Source organism: Amphiprion ocellaris, chromosome 9, assembly GCF_022539595.1.
Source record: "Amphiprion ocellaris isolate individual 3 ecotype Okinawa chromosome 9, ASM2253959v1, whole genome shotgun sequence".
NCBI classification, from domain to species: domain Eukaryota; kingdom Metazoa; phylum Chordata; class Actinopteri; family Pomacentridae; genus Amphiprion; species Amphiprion ocellaris.
In genome coordinates, this window is record NC_072774.1 from 15703413 (window position 1) to 15724959 (window position 21547).

The 21547-nt window shown below is 37.1% G+C and overlaps 1 protein-coding gene across 1 annotated transcript; it reads left to right on the forward strand.

The window, feature by feature from the left end:
• The first annotated feature begins 2185 nt into the window (after positions 1–2185).
• Positions 2186–20584, forward strand: LOC111572880 (voltage-dependent T-type calcium channel subunit alpha-1H-like). The gene is made up of 31 exons (XM_055013661.1): positions 2186–2274; positions 2721–2857; positions 3141–3229; positions 4044–4203; positions 5468–5756; positions 5990–6082; positions 6541–6701; positions 7081–7126; positions 7209–7334; positions 7655–7803; positions 8034–8219; positions 8333–8450; positions 8537–8692; positions 8839–8922; positions 9127–9240; positions 9482–9567; positions 11638–11761; positions 12100–12168; positions 12367–12551; positions 12714–12840; positions 13186–13311; positions 14323–14412; positions 16347–16544; positions 17251–17394; positions 17594–17703; positions 17793–17926; positions 18047–18105; positions 18429–18507; positions 18979–19100; positions 19380–19538; positions 20253–20584. Exons 1-31 carry the CDS (start codon positions 2206–2208, stop codon positions 20307–20309), a joined length of 3846 nt encoding a protein of 1281 aa, XP_054869636.1. The 5' UTR covers positions 2186–2205; the 3' UTR covers positions 20310–20584.
• The last annotated feature ends 963 nt before the right edge of the window (positions 20585–21547 follow it).

The window sequence follows — 21547 nt, forward strand, 5'->3', positions numbered from 1 at the left end:
ATATTTGCAGTCTTGACAAATTGCGCCATGGACCCTTAATGACAGATGTTGGTGGAAATGTTCACCTGGGATTAACTCTAGTGCATAAAGAACATTGAAATTAAATCTTTTTTATTATTTTTTTTAATTTAATGTTGCTCAAATCAATGGCTATGCATTATATGATTCATTCACTTAATTTATTTAGTTAAAAACAGCACTAGTTACGTAACACAGTGATAAAATTAACTGATGAGATCAAAAAACAAAAACAGTGCATTAAAAATAGTGAAAATTTGTTGTGGTAATGTAAGTAATGAACTGGGGAAGTTTCATTGTTGTACCTATTAGTTAAATGTTTGTGTCTAGTTGTTAAAAATGTATGAAATTTTACAAAATATTTGTTTCTAGTACTATGAGCTAGAATTTTCATATGCCAAACTTGTCAGTTTTATTCCCTCTGTATTCTGAAGTTTTGTTTTGTTTTTTTTTTTTTACTGAGGAGTTTGTTTATATGTAAGTCACAGCCTGATTTATGGAAATTTGGAACATTTTCATTCCTAAAGACTTGTTTTTTTTCTGGTTTTTGACCCCTTGTATGTATTTTTGAGTGTAATATGTAAATGGCATGAAACAAGAATTTAGGGCTTTGTCCAAATTTCTAATTCCTGTTCTAGAAATTAAGGCAAATTTAATTTTTTTGTGAGATAATACCTCATTTGCAAATTAAGCCATAACATTTCTGACAACTTGTCATACAAAAAGTAACTGTCTCAATGTATAACATTTTGACCCTATTACTTGTAATATTTTGTCATAAAGTGCGTTTTCACCTCGATTTGTTAAAAATGCCACTCTGGACAATGGTGCGTTTCACTCAAACATGTAGATAATGAAAAAGTCCAACTGGACTGTTTAACCTCCTAAGACCTGGTGTCCATATATGTAGACCTGATTTTTTTCTCAAAAAGAGAGTATTGTTAATGATAATACTACTAGTAATAATAATAATGATAATGTTAATAATAATTGCAACAATAACAATAATATATATATATATATATATATATATATATATATATATATATATATATATATATATATAAATATATATATATATATATATATATATATATATATATATATATATATATATATATATATATATATATATAAAAACACAGTAATCAGATACGAGATATTATCCAATTATTAGATTTATTGGTTACTCCTTATCCCAAATAACTAGAAGAAATCCCAACCAAAGAGAGCCCAACCAAAGCTCGGGTCTCAGGAGGTTAAGTCTTGTTGGGGAGTACTAAAAACCTCTGACAAAATTCTAATTTTATGATATTCGTGTATGAAAAGGATCTATAGTTCAAGAAGTTCAACATATTTCCCTGTGAAAATTTGGTGCTACACCCCAGTGGTCTATATTGTATGCACAGTATCTAGCACACAAAGAATGCACAAATTACAGAGCAGTAACAGTTTATAAAATTAGCTCCACCTTGAACAGTAAACAGTAAAATGCTGCTTAAGTGTAATAATCAACCAAAAATCTAATATATTTATATGTAGTAATGACACACTCACAGGGATGTTTTTTCTTTATCATTAGTACTTTAACTATTGATACTTTTGATGCTAAAATACACCTAGTACTGTTTATATGTCATTTATTTATTTATTTATTTTTACCCCTTTACCTCTTTCCCCCCCCTACTTTAGACTATGTCATTGAATGTCACTGAAAGAAGGCGTGACGTGGTGCTCCCCATACTAGACCGAGGAGACAGGGATGAGGAGCAGCTGCCCTACCCTGCCCTGGCCCCGGTGGTTTGTCTCTTCTTGAAACAAACCACCATACCCCGCAACTGGTGCTTGAAAATAGTCTGCGGTCCATATCCTTCCTTACTGTTAGAAGAAAACTTATTTGACATGTGGTAAAGCCAAATATATATGTATTAGGAACACAAAAAAACTTTCTCACACTGACCAGATTGACTAGATATAGTACAGCTGTAAATCAAGAAGTGTATATCAAGGATGCTTTTTGGAAAAGATTTGAAGAAAACCGTACCAACTTTTTTTTGTCGACTTTCTATATCGCTCCCTGTTTGTAGTATGTAAGGGTCTGTCCTCTGTTGATGATGAATTATGTACTTTAGCTGTGTTTTGGCCTTAACTTCTTCTTCCACATGGTTGAATTATGTGTCCGCACTGATGTCCCTGCTCGCTTGTGTGATTCAGGGCATGTATGAGCCCTGTGCAGCGAGCAGCTCCATCCGACAGGTTAGTGTGAGCCCTGCATTTGTAGAAGTGTCCTCTGGAAGACTAGAACTGAGTTCACCAGACTTGCGGGGAAGTTTCATTTCATGCTCTTAAAATAGGTCAGCTGTGCCAGGTGTTTGACAAAGACAACGGCTATATGAAGACACATTAAAGACCAGCTCAATATAACGCTAAAAGCTAATACAACTTACTGTAAAGAATATATTTTTGTAGTGGTGGGATGCGTTTGAATCCAATTTTTTGGATGATAATGCATTGATTTAATTAATTGTTTTTGTCTAAATTGCGTCATTTGTTTCAGTTTGTTCTGGTTGCAGAATAATCTTAAGTCTGGGATTGACAATGTGCTCATTAAAAATTTAATCAGGATGTAATTTTACAATTTATGTTAACATTAGTGTAATGTCTGTATGTTAACAATGCTTTTTTTTTTCATAAATGAGCAGGCTTTGGATGTTTTTACCTTTTCCTACTTTGTGGTGGAAATCCTTAGCAAGACGGTCGCCCTGGGACTCTTTGGCTCCAGTGGAAGTGTCCTCACCAACCACTGGAACACATTTGACATCTTTATCATCTTTGCAGAGTTAGTATCCTTCAATGCCTCATGACATGACAAACGTCTCTGTTTTCTCTTTGGTCTGTATATAGACAACAGCAGTCATTTTCAGAATTCAAATTCTCTGTTTTCACGTTTAAAACTATATTCAAGCACAAACCTACCAATATTAAAAACCCAGAAGCAGAATAGGTTACTGAACCACTATGCTTTCCCATTTAGTGTTGGAATGCACACTTTGATTTTTGTAAATTAACAGAACGCCAAGTAAAACTCTTCTTTTTCTTTCTATCTCCAATTGCCCCCTCAGGATTGTGGACTATATTCTGATTGACTTTGGGGTCAACATTGAAATAACTCATGCTATCAAACCAATGCGAGTAATCAGCAGAGTACCAGGTAAGGTGACATTTGAACAATTACGGTATTGATGAGAACATGGACCAGAGCCCTGATGGCTTTTGTTATAATCGTCCAGTCTTTGCATTTTTAACTTTCAGCTACATTTTATTTATTCATGTGACTAGATTGGGACTCTAAATATTGATGTATTTTTCTCTGCCAGTTTAAAACAGTGAATTGTTTCAGCTCTAGTTTGTGGATAAAATGATGAAACGTGCAAAAGTGTATCAAAGTAATTTGTTCCTCAATCATCAAGATGAACACGTTATTGCACTTATTAATTATGCTCACTTCATCATGTCAATGTGAGATTGTCATGAAACATAGCCTAGTTCATACATCTGTAATAGAAAATAAGTATTTGCAGTGTGCTTCCTAAACTCAAAGCAAAGTTTGCAGGCTGTGTGAGTTCATGGCCTGATGGCTGGACCTGTATACACATCTACTGTTCAATAGCATTGTGAGGAACATTGTGAAGAAGGTAGTCTTGAAACTAAATGTGGCCTTCAAGAATAGAAACATTTGCAGAATTTTATCAGAATAACTATGACTTGAATAACTTGAATGCAGATAGATAGATAGATAGATAGATAGATAGATAGATAGATAGATAGATAGATAGATAGATAGATAGATAGATAGATAGATAGATAGATAGATAGATAGATAGATAGATAGATAGATAGATACTTTATTAATCCCGAGGAAAATTCAAGGAGTATTACTGTAGTGTGTTTTACTTAAGTAAAGGTCTGTCTATGATCTCCTGTATTTAAACTTCTCTTTCGTCTTACTGTCTTCATCTGTGCAGCACTGAAAGATTTGGTGTCAGTACTCTTGGACATCCTGCCAATGCTTGGAAATGTTCTCATCCTCTACGCATTTGTCATCCACATCTTTGCTGTTGTTGGAGTCCAGCTGTGGGCAGGGCAGCTGCTTAACCGCTGCTTCTTGGGAGAAGACATTAGAACGTAAGAAAAATGTTTGGTCTGCTCCTCTAATATTTGCATGAAGTGCTTTTTTCTCTGGGCTGATAATTGCATCTCAAATCATGAGGATCTAAAAAATGTAAATCACAGTGTGAAAGTACACATTTAGCAAATTGCAAAGGCTGCAATTTAGGATTTTTGAAGTGTGTGTCTTAAATATTAACCCTAATGCTAGAACTGACCTTACTTTAATAGAACTACTTTCAGGGGTTGTGTATCCTTGCCCACTGATCAGTGTATACGATGATACTTTGTGGTTCAGGCCTGCATATTGTAGTGCGACTGACTCATTATTTAATAGCCACACCCCATAGATTCTTCAGTGCGTTTGGCCCAGAGTTTAAACTGTAAACACTTGGAAATTCATTGTGTCCTCCTCATGTTTCTCATTGTATTTTATGTGGTAAGGCACCATAACATCATTCAAATTATGTAGTGAATATTAAACTGAAGCTTGACAAAACCACATCGAAGTGCAATATCTGTTAGAAAGATTGCAGTTTAATATTTTCCCCAAGCCGTTTACCTTAGTGGCAAATATGGGTAAAACAATTAAGAATACTTTCCCACTTTTATTATGTTAAGATATTGAGCAAGACCTTACATCTTCTGTAGATACTGGCATCAAATGAATTACTGAAAGAGGACAGGTCTGCACAGGCTCCCACCTCATTTTATAAATAATTGCTGTTTAATGGTTTTTATCAATGGGCCTCTTCTTTACATGCTTTTTCCAGCCATAAATCTCAGATTTTTGCATGGATCTTTCTTGTTTCTGTCTATTTATATTGCATCTAGCTTTTCAGTTTGGTCCAGCACCAAGTGTGTTCATCAAATAAATGCTTATAATAATTTTTTGGGCAGTTGTAGTATGTTTGCTATTTAAGCAGATCGGCCATGTTGTGTGAATTTTTGCATTTTTACTGTTTCAATAATAATATATTTCACATAGCGTACAGCGTGTATTGAATTATTTTAAGACTTTATTCATGTCTTTTAGATAATGCTGTAATCATTTAACCATTATGATGAAGTTGAACCTAAATTATCAATGTTGAAGGCCTGCTGTGTAAAAAAAAAAAAAAACAGCAAGTCATCTAATTATTTCCAACACTATCTATTTATGCAACACTAATATGAGCCACTGTGTGTAAATGCTTTTTTTCTCCACACATACCATAAACATCCTCTCTATAGTTCACTAAATTCATCATGAATAAGCTGTTCTCCTTCTTTCTCTTTCCAGAAAGTACAATGTATCCCTAAGCCCATACTTCAAGTACATCTCTAGTGAAAAAGTTCCATTTATCTGTTCGCCTGACGCAAGCAGTGGAGTGAGGCACTGCATAGATATACCACCTTACCGTGTCAATGGGACAACCTGCACACTGACTGCTCCAAATGAGTCAGTCGATGCAAACTCTTGTATAAACTGGAATGTGTACTACAATGTCTGCCAGCCAGGGAACCAAAACCCAAACGTGGGAGCGATCAATTTCGACAACATCGGCTATGCCTGGATAACGATTTTCCAGGTAAGAAAGGATCTGATGAACAGAAATACATTAGGATTGTGAAGCACACTTCACTTTAGATAAGTCCAGTTTTCCTCTGCCATCATATCCATCATTACTCTTTAGGAGATGCTATTGATTTACTGCTTCATCTGGATCTCAATATTTTAAACTAAAATATATTATTTTGATAATATGACAATGATGCCATGTAGTAAGTTTTTTTCCTTGTTGTTCTCTGTCTTGAACTATAGGTTGTCACTCTTGAAGGATGGACAGATATCATGCATTTTTTCATGGATTCTTATTCCTTCTGGAGTTTTGTATATTTTATACTTGTCACCATTGTAAGTACTCACTTACTTCTATTAATGTTTTAATTTACAACATTAGTGTTTGACCATTTCCCTTAAAATCTAAATTATATTTTATTCTGTGACAGACATAATGTGTTCAGTGTAACTGGCGGAACAGTTTTTGCTCTGTAAAGCTGCTTATAAAACTGAAAATCCAACAGCAGCAGCAAAATATAGTGAAATTTGACTTTTGATTTGAGTGCAACCCAAATTTTTCCCTGGTTACATTTTGGTAACCCAAATTTGAATAAAAAACATCTGTAGCATCAATAACAGGTGTGATGTCTCCTCCTGGAAACCAGCCACTAAATCAGGTGTCAAGAAAGTATGACAGGTTGTTCTATCATAATTTCTCTGGCCAGTAATACTTAAATTTAAACTATGTTTATATTGCCTGTTTCATTTTCAAGCCCTTGCCCTACATTGCAATTCTTTACTTCCTTGATCAGATGGGCTCCACTATCATCATGAATGTGTGTGCAGTCGTCATTGCCACCCACTTCTCAGAGACCATGGAAAGAGACACAGTAGAGCATCATGCTGGTTCTGTGTCGGTCAAAAGCCTCTGTTCCACGTTCACCTCTTGGCTGAGAAGAATCTTCCACATCAGGTCAGACACTCGATCGGCTGTATATACGACCTGTCATGTATCTGTCGGTTGCAGCTGTGTCACTCGTGGTTTCTAGGGTGCACTGATGAGAGCAGAATTAGTTTTAGTTTTTACAAAATCTGGTGCAAATGGTTGATTTTTGGTTGAAACGGACATGTAGAATAAAGTGAATGAATTAAATAGCATGAATTTATCTTAGGATCTGGTCAGAGTGGCACATCACAATTTAGGTAAAGGGAACAGTCAGAAATGTAAACATCTGATGGTTCTTTGTTTTTGTTTTTTTGTTTTTTACAGATTCTGTCTCTGATAAATGCTATAATGTTGACATTTAATTGCTGTGATTAATGTCCTGTCTTCTTACCACTTACCATCATAGCAGGGTGCACCTCAGTGACAGCACGGTAGAGAGAAATGGCCCACTGGTAAGACTAGTCAGCAGCTTGCTGCAGTTGAAGCGTTGCTGCCTCACTAAGAGATCACTCACCTGACTCCCTTATCCTTTAGGTTCAGGCCTGGATCCCTCTCCAGAGAAAACTGAAAGTGATTATTGACAGCAGCCACTTCAACCGATTCATCATGGCTGCCATTTTTCTCAATGTTTTCGCCATGGCCATAGAGCATCATGGCCAGGTAAGAACTGTTTCTGTTCATTTACCATTTGAGTGCTGCACCTGACATAAAGGTGAATGATACATCCATGCAGCAGAAACCGAAACTTTCTTTGGCTGACAATAAAAACAGTGATGAAAGCTACCACAGTTTTATGTCATGAAGAAACCCACAGGAATTAGAAGAACAGGATACTGACTATATTTCTTTCCTTCTTATTTTGTATTTTATTGTGTAATGTTCTCATTGTTTCTCTCTGTTTTTTCACCATCTCAACATCTCTTCCACTTTGTGCTGCCTTGCTCTGTTTCCTTAATTCTGTCCGTCTTTTATTCCGACAGCCTGAAGAGTTGACAGCATTTTTGCAAACAACCAACTTAGTTTTCACCATTCTGTTTTTGCTGGAGATGATTGTAAAGCTTCTGGCTCTCTCATGGATGTACTTTGCAGACCAAGACAACATCTTTGACTTTGCCATCGTGATCATCAGGTAATCTTGTTCAGGTATCAAAGCAAAATTATCATATTGAATTTAGATGACAGAGTTTAGATGATAGCAGCAGTGCTTGGGGTACAGTAGATGCGGGCACTACTAACAAGAACTCCTAAAAGCATTAGGCTAGCACAGCAAACCATGTAACCGTGACATAAAGAATAATACACACGTTGCAGTGGTCAGACAGAAGTGCATGTTAAAAGGTGGCTGTTTGCGGTTTTCAGTTTATGGGAAATAACTTCCAACGCCGACAGCAAGCTGTCAGCTTTGCGTGCATTTCGTGTGCTGCGGTTTGGGAGGCTTGTTCATTTCCTCCCTTACCTGAGGAGACAACTCCTGGTGTTGAGGAGAACCGTTGGAAAGTCCGCCCCGCTCTGCTGGCTAATGCTGTTTTTCATTTTCATTTTTAGGTATGTACACACACATAAACACACAAATCATTCCTCCCCATGCATCTGTTTGTACACATCAGTGAAGTCACAAGATTGTCACTGCACTTTGTTGTTTGTTTGTTTGTTTGCAGTATACTGGGAATGCACCTGTTCGGTTATAAATGTAGCTTTGAGACAGAATTTGGACATGTCACTGTTGACCGAAAAAACTTTGACAGCCTACTCTGGTCCATGCTCACTGTGTTCCAGGTTAGTTTTTGACCTCCAAATTTTTTGTATTCCGCCATCATGCAAATTTTGTACTAATCTCTGTCTGTGTTACTCTGTCTATCCAGATTCTGACTCAGGAGGACTGGCATCTGTTGCTGTATAATGCCATGGCCTTCACCTCTCCATGGGCTGTTACCTACTTTGTTGCCATCATTGTGTTGGGAAAACATGTTCTCCTCAATGTACTTGTAGGCATAGTGGTTGAGAACTACCAGGCTATGGTGAGGACCTCTGTCTTTGTTTTTTCCTGAAGCTAGATGTTTATATTGTGATTCCAATCATACCCAACATGAGTTAACTATGACACACTCAAACACCTACTTACATGCCTATGGCAATCTCTCTTTGCTGTTGCTCCCTCCAACAGCCTTCTGAAAATTCTGAGCAAGAGTCCTCTGCTGCTGCCTCTGTGCCTGGCAGCTCACTTCCAACCAGCTTGGTCCCCAGAACAGTAAGTTCCTCAGAGTCAAAGCTTCCAAATTCTGGTTTCAGAAGGTCTTAAAAGGCCAGCGAAAAGAGTACTGTGATGAAAGACTTCATTACACTGCCACTTTTTGAGATACTGCACAAATCCTGATACTAACTGGAGACTCAAGGTGTTCCTTGCTCAGACACACTTACTTTCTGACACACATCTTTGCTCATGTTGTCCCAGGACCCTTCAAGAACCACACAAGATTCTCTCTGTCCACATAACCCCAGCAGATCAGATGTGACCGAGTTATCCAGTGGGGAACAGACTGCACCAACAGATGCTAACGTAGACAATGTGAGTTTCTAAGAGGGACGGTTTGTAAAGGCTGGTTTGGGGCTCAAGTCACAGTTAATCTTGGGTAAAGACACGTGATAGTGTGACTTTATTGAAGTCACTTTGTGGTTACCAAAAACGACACCTGCAGCATTTTACTCATGTACGACACCTCATCAATGCTGCTAGTGGTTCTTGTCATCACTTTGTTTGTGCTTTGAATAAGCAGAGGTGGCTGATGTGTACCTGTTGATTCCTACAGCGATCTTTAACCTTGATCCAGAAAGTGCACCGCTGGTGTAAAGCGCATGAAGACTGGTCACTGTATGTGTTTTCTCCACAGAACAGGTAAGTCTCATACACAGTGGAACACACAGAATTTCACTATTACCCCTTTCAGACATGCACTCCATACGGGTCGGTTGCATGTGTGAATGCTCACCCTGGTCACCTATCCATGAAGGTAGGGTCCTAGGTCGGACCTAGTAAGATTTCTGTATCACTTTCAACACGGTGCAAGTATAAACTGAGCCGTCACATTAACGGATACACACAGGCTGCGGTACTTTGAGTTGTGTGAAGTATTTTAAGGAAGGATATTTCCACATATCAGCAACAATATTTCTCCAAAAACATCATCGAATACCAAGTTCATGTGCCAAAATCACAACACACCTTTTTCGACCACTTTGCTCTACAATTTCAAATCTATTAGGAAATGCAATGAGATGTCCATAATAATTAAACGTTACTGCTATGAAAACATACACTGACAGCTTAAAGAATAGTGATATCCACCAATAATAAATGTAATCCGAGTGTTTTTCCCCACAAGGTGCTAAGAGAAGCTGAAGTGTGTTTGCAACTACTGGCTCTGAGTTTGTTTAATGCCTCTAGCATTAGACAGCAGCAAGATCCACGTGTGCATCTCCAAATAAAAAGAATTGCACACATTTACACGCTGAACATTAGTGCCGGTAACTTAATTCTCTTCTTGTGATTATAAATTATTGCCAAGAGAACTTGAAGAGCAGATCAGTCCAGGTCAGGATCTGATGTTGGGTAGGTCTGCATGTCTTCAGCTTAAACAGGTGGACTGTCAGTTAGTTGTCAGCCTTTTCGGACTATTTCCTTGTAGTTTATTACAAACTTGCAGCATCAGACAGCAGTAGGATCAATGAAGGTCTCCTTAGAGAAAGAGCTGCACACATTTAGGCACAGAGCAACAGTAGTAACTTCATTCATTATGTTTAACTGTAAATTATTGTCAGTATGGAGCAAGAATCTATCAGGATCTAACAGCAGCTCACACTGAACATTTCTTCACCTCGGACAGTTGAACTGCCACACAGAGTCATAGTTAAATATTCTGTCCTCAGATTGAGTCGTGAACTTTTAGCTTCACTGTTAAAGAAATCATGAATAAACTGTGCTGCTAGTTATTTGGACATTTTGATGAGCTGTTATCAATTTAGTTTTATTCTGGTACTGCATTATTTTGCATTATACCCGATGTGTTGTCTAGTCTGGCATGAATGACAATGCTGTCAGTTTACCGGATTGAAGAACTCAAAACTTCTGGTTTCATTTTGCTTTCTCATCGTTTGTCACTCACAATGGAGCTGCAGTAATTCTTAGCTAAAGATTGACACGTTATGAAGCCTGTACTCACTAAGAGTACAGGCTTCAGAATTGTTTCTGAATAACAATTCTGCAACCCGGTATAGCTCATCAGTATTTTGAAAGTAGCGCATAGTAGGCAAAAAATTGAGAGGAACTTTATACCTTCTCCCAACTGTAGTTTATCTAAGTATAGGTTACATTCATTTAATATAATTCACCACTCTGAACCCCAAATCCTACCATTTGAGTTGAAATTCATGTTATCTTTAAAAAAAAAAAAAATCACCCAAATTGCACCATTTATAAGAGCCAGAAACTGCAAAAACGAAAAAATAATTGTCAGATTTTCAGCTTTCCAGTGGCCCTGTAATGTAAATCTGTGGTTCACTGTGCAACTGAGAAGTCACGAGTCAGACTGTTTGTTTATTTGTTTTAAATTTATGGCATGACACTGCACGTAGCTCAAGCCATTTTTTTAATTCCCTCTACTTCTGGTCGTGGATGGACTGTTTCCATAAAGGTGCACGACTTTATATTGCAATGAAAAAATGACCCTGCAGTGAAGAACAATGTGACAGGAGCAAAAAGCACCCAGAACCTACTTGGGGTCCCAAAGGTTAATTTAATTAGATTTAATTTCATCCAATCAATTATTGTTATACTGTTATGAAGCAAAAGAGAAGGACTCGATTTTGAAAGAGATTTCCCGAAGCAGACTGTTTTGGATTCTCTTTGTTTTCTCCTTATGTTTAAATGGCTACGGCTATTTTAATTGAAGCGTGTGTTTGTGTTTAGGTGCCGTGTATTTTGCCAGCGTGTGAACTCTCACAGTACGTTTGACATCTTGGTTTTGTTCTTCATTCTACTGAGCTGCATCACCATTGCTATGGAGAGGCCAAGTATAAAACCTGAGCACACGGTGAGACACACATGTGACCTACAGCTACTGTTGCATCAGAGAGGGTAAAGAGGACATCCTCTCCGCCTATGGAGACACACACAGACGTACACTCATAAGACACTCACAGACATAGTGTAATACAAACAGGCACATTTGAGTCAATACAGTATCGTCATATTACATGTCGTGTGATGGGAGATGGTGTGTAGCATCATTCACACAAGCAGCCCAATGCGCACAGCCCCATTTGGATGTTCTATATGATATTTCATGAACAAGTAATATACAGTATGAGTTTGACTGTGTGCAATACAAAATGCATGCAGATATAAACAGACTCTCACACTGCCCTTTAGGAAAGACAGATCTTGGATGTGTCCTCTTATATATTCACTGCTGTCTTCTCGGTGGAGATGCTTGTGAAGGTAAACACCAGATTTGTTTTTAATCTTTCTCAAGTCTTCAACTTTGTTATATTGTACTTAGTTTTGTTGTAATTTAGATCAATTATTTTCTAACACAAAAAGAATTTTGTATGTCAGATTGTCAGCTGATTTCAAGAGTGCTAAAAGTATTAAATATAAAACAGTCAGTTGTACCGATGTATTGTTTTTAAACGCTAGGTCATAGCTCTGGGTTTCCTGTTCGGGAAGGAGAGCTACTGCAGCTCTTCCTGGAACATCATGGATGGCATATTAGTGATTTTTTCTTTAGCAGACGTCTTTATCGAAGTGGTCACGTCTGGCAAAAATAACGTGCTGGGCATCCTCAAAGTTTTCCGCCTGCTGCGCACACTTCGCCCACTGAGGTACATCATTTATTTGTTTGTAAACAGATGCTTGTTTTCTGTTGATGTGGGCTGGTCGCAGAGCATATTCAGCATTCCAAATGTTTTTCAGGTTTCATATTCAGTCATTGTTTTGTCCGCAGAATCATGTGCTGATCTGTTTGTTTTGTTGGTATGTTCCAGGGTGATCAAGCGAACCCCGAAACTGAAGCTGGCAGTGGAAGCTCTGATTGCCTCAGTTAAACCCATGGGGAACATTGTTCTCATTTGCTCCGTCTTCTTCTTTTTTTTTGGCATTTTTGGGGTGCAGGTTAGTTGACATGAGCGCACACAGATACACACACACACACAAATACACATATGCTTCCTTTTACTGAATGTGTTTCATTGCTACAACAAGGCTATCCTATTAAATGTTTTGTTCCCAAACCTAAGTCAAGATTTGTTGAGCACCAGTGCTGCCAGTAAAGTCACTCTTTTACTCATAAGAAATAGTATAAACACAAAAGGAAATGAAAATGTCCGGCTCTATCTACTTAAAAAAAAATAAACAAAAACGTGTGGATTTCAGGAACATCGCTTTGATACAGCTGAGATGACATGAGTACATAGCAAAATAAAACTACAGTCTGACGCTCTTTATCTCATGCTGTAGTTGTTCAAAGGGACGTTCTACCACTGTGTGGGCCAGGACCTACGAAACATCACCAACAGGAATGAATGTATCACTGCCAGATATACCTGGGTACGGAAGGAGTACAACTTTGACAACCTCCTTCAGGTATGGGCTAACACACCAGTCTTATTCTATTAATCTGCAGCATGAGAAAGGAAAAATACCCAGTGAAAAAGGAAAAAGATTATTAGTCCAAAACACCGTCACATAGGAACTTTATCTTTGAAATCAAAGAATGACATTAGGCTAGAGAAACTACTTTTATTTTTAAAAAACTTACTTGTGATGAGAGGTGATTTTTATTGACTTAATACTTGTTGACGTATCACACTTAATATTTAATGGTACGTTTGCCTACTGTGTTCTCACCCTGAGAATGTGTTTAACGACCAGGATGGTGCAAAAATTGAGCATCTTTTAATCAGCGCTGTTTTATTTTTAGATGAGTATTAAATCACATTTTCTTCGACAGAGAAAAAAACTTGCTGCGATTGGAGGAGCTGTGTTTATCTTTTTGTTTTCTAATGTGTTTGTATGCTATTTTTCACATTTGAAAAAAATGCTTCACAAATTTTATAAATTTTTTGGTGTTGAGGTGTAGAAGCAAATCCCACATTTCTTGCTTCAGGAAGCAACATCCATCCACATATTTAGACTGTCTACAATTTTAATTTTTTGCAAAAGCCTTTCTACAAATTTCAGCTAATCATCACACAATGCTTTATTTTATAGTTAAATAATTCACAAAATTTCCCGTTTTAATTTCTTTATATTCTATTGTACTATAATAAATTGCCACATTTTAGACTATTCCTTCACACATAGCTGCTTCAGCCCAGTTATATTGTTCGGATGTATGATTAGAATCACTTAGGTTTTGTTGCCACTGTGAATTAAGTTCCCATTGTTCAGTTGCCAAGACTTTTAACTTTCTTGTCTTTGTGCACAATTTGTCTTGTACAAGGGCCCAAAATTACAGGGCAGGTTTTACATATTTTCCTAAAAATTCTGGAAAGTCAATCAGTGCAATTACCTCATTATTACTGTGAATCATAAACATGTGATCTACTGATAGTAGTATTTGGAAAATCACATTTTTTTATGTTTCCCTCTAAGGCTCTGATATCCCTGTTTGTGATGTACTCTAAGGACGGCTGGGTGAGCATCATGTATAACGGGCTGGATGCTGTAGGAGTAGATCAACAGGTATTGTTGCCAGCAATATACCCATTATATATTTTTATACTGTGATGGGTCACATAGCTCAATTCATAAAGCAATTTTCTGAAGGTACAGAAATAAAATGGAAATATTTGGTTGACATAAGTATGATCTGTAGTTGAGGAACTGTAAATTACAAACACTCAAATAACTATGCAAATTTTTGTCAGTTTCACACATCAGTATGAATGAGTCCTTTGAGCCACTCAGCTGTTAAAAGTCAGAACAGTGACCAAATTAAGGAGGACCTTCGAACATTTTCATAACACTTCAAACATCAGTTGAGTCTGACTTGAATGCAGACACATTACTGGAGGGGCTGCAGCACACACATGTGATTATGCAGAGAAATAATAAATGCATGAGGGCAGCAGTGTAATACATTTGTCTTTTCTTTTTTAAATTCCTCATGCATACATTAGGCAAGACAAAGCTTTTTATTTGTATAGCACATTTCATACACAGGAGTAGCTCAATGTGCTTCACATAGAAAAAAAAAAAATCCCAAGAAGTAAAACATTCAGTTTAAAATAAAATAAAATCTGACTATGAATACAATAAAAACAAAATAACTAGAAAATTTGAATGTAGCAACAGAACAGAACAGAACAGGACCTGGTGTTGACAGAACAAAAGTATGAATGTTTGGTGCTGACCTCAGTTCCCTTGGTAGCTTGTTCCATTTGTGTGCAGCATAACAGCTAAATGCTGCTTCACCATGTTTGGTTTGAACTCTGGGCTCTACTATCTGACCTGAATCGGTAGATCTCAGAGCCCTACTGGGTTTATATTCCATTAACATGTCATTAATGTATTCTGGACGTAAACCATTCAGTGACTTATAGACCAGTAGCAGAACTTTAAATACATTCTATGGCTGAGTGGGAACCAGTGTAAAGACTTTAAAACTGGACTGATGTGTTCTGATCTGTTTATTCTGGTCAACACTCGAGCCTTTGGGGGAGTCCAATCAGAAGGCCGTTACAGTAGTCGAGTCTACTGGAAATGAAAGCATGAATAAGCTTCTCCTGGTCTTTTGTGGACATGAATCCCTTAACTCTGGATATGTTCTTAAACTGATAGAAGGCTGTTTTGGTGATTGACTTGATGTGACTACTGAAGGTTAGATCCGAGCCTATCAGCACACCAAGGTTTCGGACTTGGTCTTTGGTTTCTAGGGATAGTGACTAAAAGTATTTACTAACAACAGTCCTTTTCTCTTTGTTGCCAAAAGCAATCATCTCAGTTTTGTCCTGGTTTAATTGAAGGAACTTTTGCTTCATCCAGTTATTTATTTGCTCTAGGCAGCGACACAATGATTCTATTGGACTGTAGTCATCTGGGGACAGTACTACATATATCTGTGTATCATCAGCATGATAGTTAACATTTGAGTTCTGGAGAATTTGCCCCTTTGGCAGCTTATATAGGCTGAACAGAAGGGGTCCAAGGACTGACCCTTGAGGTACTCCATATGTCATAACCACTCGATCGGATTCATAACTTCCAGTGGTCACAAAATTACTCCACTACTCCAAGTAAGCCATGAACCAGTCTAGGACTGTTCCTTTGAATCCTGCCCAAGTTTCCAACATGTTCAGCAGTAAACTGTGATCCACAGTGTCAAACACAGCACTCAGATCCAATAAGACAAGAACTGACAGCTTGCCTGAGTCAGATTTCAATCTTATATCATTTAACACTCTAAGTACTGTAATGAGGTTGGAAACTTGATTGAAATTAGTCAAACAGACCACTGAAGTTAAAGAAACTGCTGAGTTGAATAAAAACCACTTTCTCGACAATCTTGTCTATGAAAGGAAGGTCTGAGATAGGTCTATAACTGCTTAACATGGAAGCATTCAGAATTCTCTTTAAATATATAATCAAGTGTCTCCTCTCTTGTGTTACATTTTCAGCCTGTGAAAAACTACAACAAGTGGGTGCTCCTTTACTTCATCTCTTTCATGATCATGAGCTTTTTCCTTCTGGACATGTTTATTGGTGTAATGGTGGAGACCTTCCACCAGTGTCAGCAGAAGCAACGACAAGGAGACGAGGAGTTGGAAGGAGAAGAGTTACAAGAACAACACACGGGTAAGAGAGTGGAGAGGCTAGTTGGTGCAAAACAGAAAGGCTGGTTAAACCGTGGAGTCAGTCATCAAGGCATTCGCTATGCTAGCCTGATGCTTGTATAAAGAGGGGCGGTGCATGATGGGTTTGTCTAAGCTTTTTGGAGGTGGAAACAGTTTGAGAGGAGTTTAATGTGAACCGTAATCCAAAACAAGTTGAAACACATTGAAATGTTTTTGAGAGCTGAAGGGAGCTTCACAAATGTGTGATAATTCTCTGGGGATTCATCACTCTGAGGGTCCCCTTATACATTCTTAAAGCCATGTAACTCTTGTTGATATAAAAATATTGATTAGAGCAGCTGTAAAAGTTTATTTATTTTTTTATCGATAGAATGTTTAATTAAATATTAAATAAATAAATGAATACATACATAAATATTCGTATGAAATAAATCCTGAATGAAGAAATGAGTAAAAAAATGTTTTTATTAAATACATAGCTTTTTTAAACTTTTTTTTAAAGGATTACATTAATTTATTTCAGGGGATTTTTATTTCCTAATTCCACTTTTATTTATTTCAGGATTATTTTCTTAGGTATATTTGTTTATTTCTGCCTATTTTTATTGAATATTGAGTAAAATGGCATGACATTGTTCTGAACTTTTTTTTTTTGATTTTCCGTCTATGTTGAAATATTTACACCGCTGTGCATGTGTGTGTGCAAATGTGTGTTCCAGAACCTGAGGAGATACCTTACTACACACACTACTCCCCCATACGGCGGGATATACATACTTTGTGCACCAGCAAGGCCCTGGATCTCTTCATAACATTCGCTATTATCGCCAGTGTCTTGGTCATGGCAGCTGAACACCATAATCAGCCCGAGGTAATACACACCACATGCAGTCACTGTTGATGGTGCAAGTCTAGAAATATTTGAAAAAAATACATTTGCATCAACTCAGTGAAGACGTTGAAATAAACCCTGTTTGTGTGTGTGTGTGTGTGTGTGTGTGTGTGTGTGTGTGTGTGTGTGTGTGTGTGTGTGTGTGTGTGTGTGTGTGTGTGTGTGTGTGTGTATTCAGTACGTCCAGAGGCTCACAGAGTACTCTCAGTATGTGTTCACGCTCATCCTGATCATTGAAGTCCTGCTGAAGCTGGTGGCGTTTGGTGTAATCAGGTTCCTGAAAAACAGGTAACACACTAAAATCACCCAATTTAACTTCTGCTTCTTCTTCCTTTGCATTTTAAGTGCCTAACGTGTGACATGGTGTGTGTGTTTAGGTGGAATCTGATGGATGTCATTATAGTTTTGACTTCAATCGTCAGTATTGTTTTTGGCGCGATGAAAATGTCACAAGCATTTCCAATCAATCCCAACATCCTGAGGGTCTTTAGAGTACTCAGACTAACGCAAGGTACACACACATACACACACATACTTGACAAAGTGAAATCTCTTTTGTTGCTAAAGTATCTGTTGGTGACAGATCTGTGTGTGCATAGTTTTCCATGACAACTCCTGTGTCTCTCTGCAGTGCTGAAGGCCAACACGATAAGAGTTTTGCTGAAAACCGTTATTAAGACAGTGTTACAGGTAACCACAGACACTCTGGGCGATATTTTTAGTCAGATTCACGATAAAAGCGTGTAGAAATGATTTTGTTTTGCATATGAATAAATAATTCTGGATTTGTGTTTGCATTGACAAATCTCAGCAAATGGGAGCAGCAGAGTAAACAAAAATGGAAAAAAACATTACTTAGTAACTGTGGTATTTAGAAATTCATACATCTGTAATGATGTCTGAAATAAAGACTTGCAGCTCATTTCATTCAAGATACATGAAATAATTGGACAGTTTAGTTTGACACTGTAGAGATTGCTACACAGAGAGTTTAACATGAATTTTGGTTCCAGGTTGGAAACATTTCTCTTCTCTTCATGTTCTTCTTCTTCATCTTTGCTGCACTGGGAGTGGAGCTCTTTGGCAAAATAGGTCAGTCACACAACTGGCATAAAAAACACAGAAGTACACATACGCGCACTGCAAAAGATCATGGTCCAGTAGCTGATTTGATATTTGCATTCACATTGTTGCCATAGAAATCAAGAAGTTTCGAGCTAAACCTTAAGGAGTAGTCTGCCCCAGGAGACAGCATAAACACCACAGTGCAAACAGCATTATTTAGCATGTCATAACATGTCATGTTATCAAATACTTTAAGAAATTTATAGTGGACTCCAACCTCATTCTACTCTCATGCCACACTGTCGGTATGTGACAAAGAAAATTCTTATACTTCGTATTGCGTTGACCCTTATACACAATCTTCTGTGTACATTTCATTTTCGCAGTTAAACGGTTTGCACTTGATTCTGAACTTGCTGACTCAGATGCATTACTGAAGGATGTCTACGATGCAGAAAATCTGTAACTGTATGTCTTTTTTGCCTCTGTGTCAATCAGAATGCAGCCTAGATTACCCTTGCAAGGGTTTAGATCGGCACGCCAACTTCAGCCACTTCGGGATGGCCCTGCTCACGCTGTACAAGGTGTGCACTGGAGACAACTGGAGCGGTATTTTGAAAGTATGCACACTCTTACGCATACATATGCACAAGCTCTATCCATATATTATCCACTAAATGCAGACAAAGCAACAATAATCAAAACCAGTCATGTATGGAATAATACTTCAGGATAATACCAAGCAGCTTTGAGGACATTAACAGATTCATACCATGACCACCTGCCATTATAACTGAAAACAAATGCTTGAGTCAACTGCATATACTGCCCGGTTTGTTGAAGTTATTTCACACCTGCCAGACAGTAAATGAACAAGATCTTGTTCTGTGCCTCTCTAGGACACACTGAGAGATTGTCGTCCTGATGACAGCGAGTGTTCTAGCTACCTGCAGTGGGTTGCTCCCATCTACTTGTCCAGTTTTGTGATCATGGCCCAGTTTGTGCTGATAAACCTGGTAGTGGCAGCAATCATGCAGGCTCTGGAAGACAGCAAGGAGGTTCAGTGAGAGCAGACCAACATACAGCCATTCACTGATAGAAAAAGCTGTGAAGATCTGACACATTCAAAACTCTATTTTCTGTATGGGTTTTTATTTTTAGCAATTTCCTTTAAAGCTCCCTGGAAATAACCGTGTATTTGGTTTCTAATTAGCAATAAATGGAGACACTTCAGCTGTGTCGTACGAAGTATGTTCATCAGTTCCAATAATAATGAGTCATGAATTAAAGAATTTTAATAGAGCTTTTCTGTCAAGAAATTTCCTGTGGAAATCAACATGTGCTTATACATTGAAAACAAATTAGTAAATGATTGATTTTACTGTCTCAGAATGGAGTTTATTTTTCCTAAGAATCTCCAGTCAGACAGAAAGCACAGACAGAACAGATTTACTATCACTAAAGAGCACATCAGGATTGTCTTTAGTCAAACCATTTTTAGCAGAAACATGTATTTGTGATGCATCTTTTCCGTGACAAAGTCCTGAATAAATCACTAAATAAACAGCCTCTACAAAAACTGTAAAGTGTAGTCAAAGAGTAATGTAGACGCTGTTTCTGTAAAGAATTCTTACTTGATTTTTTAAATAGAATTCATTGATCTAACCTTTTAAACTTCAGCCACACTGACAAAACATAACTTACACAAAGCTTTGATTTTTGATGTCAATATTGCAATACCATTGTAACAGAAGGCTGTTTTAATATTTCAGAACAAACCTACTAACAACGGACTCCCGCTGGAGGAGGAAAACCTACCAGCCACATGATGAGACCTCGCTGTCTCCAGGTAAACTGACACATGAAGCTCCAGCCATATATGTCCTCACAACAACACAAAAGACAGAGAGGACCCTCTGGTGAAGCAGGAACATGGACGTTTGTAAAATTACTGTTTGAGCCTTATGTTCCTTTCATTTTTATAGAATAATTCAGAATTGGTTAATTTATGATTGTTATATATTGTGAGTAGTGATGTAAATTTTGTAAATAAAATATGATATATTTAGTGTTTTTGATGGTAGCTTTTATCTTAAGGGCGTGATTTCCAGTAACTTCTATTAATAGTTGTTATTTTCTTGTTATTTCCAATAATCTTCATTTTTAATTCATTCTAAATGCATTTTCTTGTTTCTTGTGTTTTTCTTACATATAGACTGTATATGTGACTTTCATTTATATCTTGTAAATTTGTAATAAATACAAAAAACATGATTTACACAAAAATTACTACTTAGATATTTGTTCATTGTTCAACTGCTTTACTTTGTGATATAAACTGAATATGTTGCAGTTTTTTAAATGTTACTTTTCAATATTGTACCACATACTAAATTCCACGCACTTCTTCAGAATTTGAATCTATCAACCTAATAAATACATTTGAAGGACAAAATGAAGGAAACTGAAAGAAGTGCATGAAATTTAGTATGTGGTACAATATTGAAAACTAACATTTTAAAAACTGCAACATATTTATATCACAAAGTAAAGCAGCTGAATATGTTGCAGTTTTTTAAATGTTACTTTTCAATATTAGTACCACATACTAAATTCCATGCACTTCTTCAGAATTTGCATCTAACAACCTAATAAATACATTTGAAGGACAAAATGAAGGAAACTGAAAGAAAAATAGACAATAATCCAGCACCCTGAAGTTTGTGCTTCAGGACACACTGCCATTCATAAAAACAGATACATATCTGCACTCTTTTATATATATATATATATATATATATATATATATATTTTTTTTTTTTTTTTTTTAACTGAAGTGATCAAATCCATTCATGTATGCAGTAACACGACTGCTGTGAATAATGTAGTTTGAAGGAGCAAAAATGAAACTGAAAAACTAAAAATCTACTTCATACACCTAAAAACAGATTTATTTATAAGCCGGTTGTGCTGAACTACTGAAGGAGTTGGAGTTGTGTTTGAAGAGACCATATCTTATATATTTAGTTAATTTCTTAATGAGGAACACCTTCTAAATGAAAATGCT

Coding starts and splice junctions, on each gene's coding strand:
- LOC111572880 (XM_055013661.1), top strand. CDS start 2,206: ATGTCCCTGCTCGCTTGTGTGATTCAGGGCATGTATGAGCCCTGTGCA. Junction 7,804..8,033: donor TTTGCCATCGTGATCATCAG/GTAATCTTGTTC, acceptor TGCGGTTTTCAG/TTTATGGGAAATAACTTCCA. Junction 12,552..12,713: donor CGCACACTTCGCCCACTGAG/GTACATCATTTA, acceptor GGTATGTTCCAG/GGTGATCAAGCGAACCCCGA.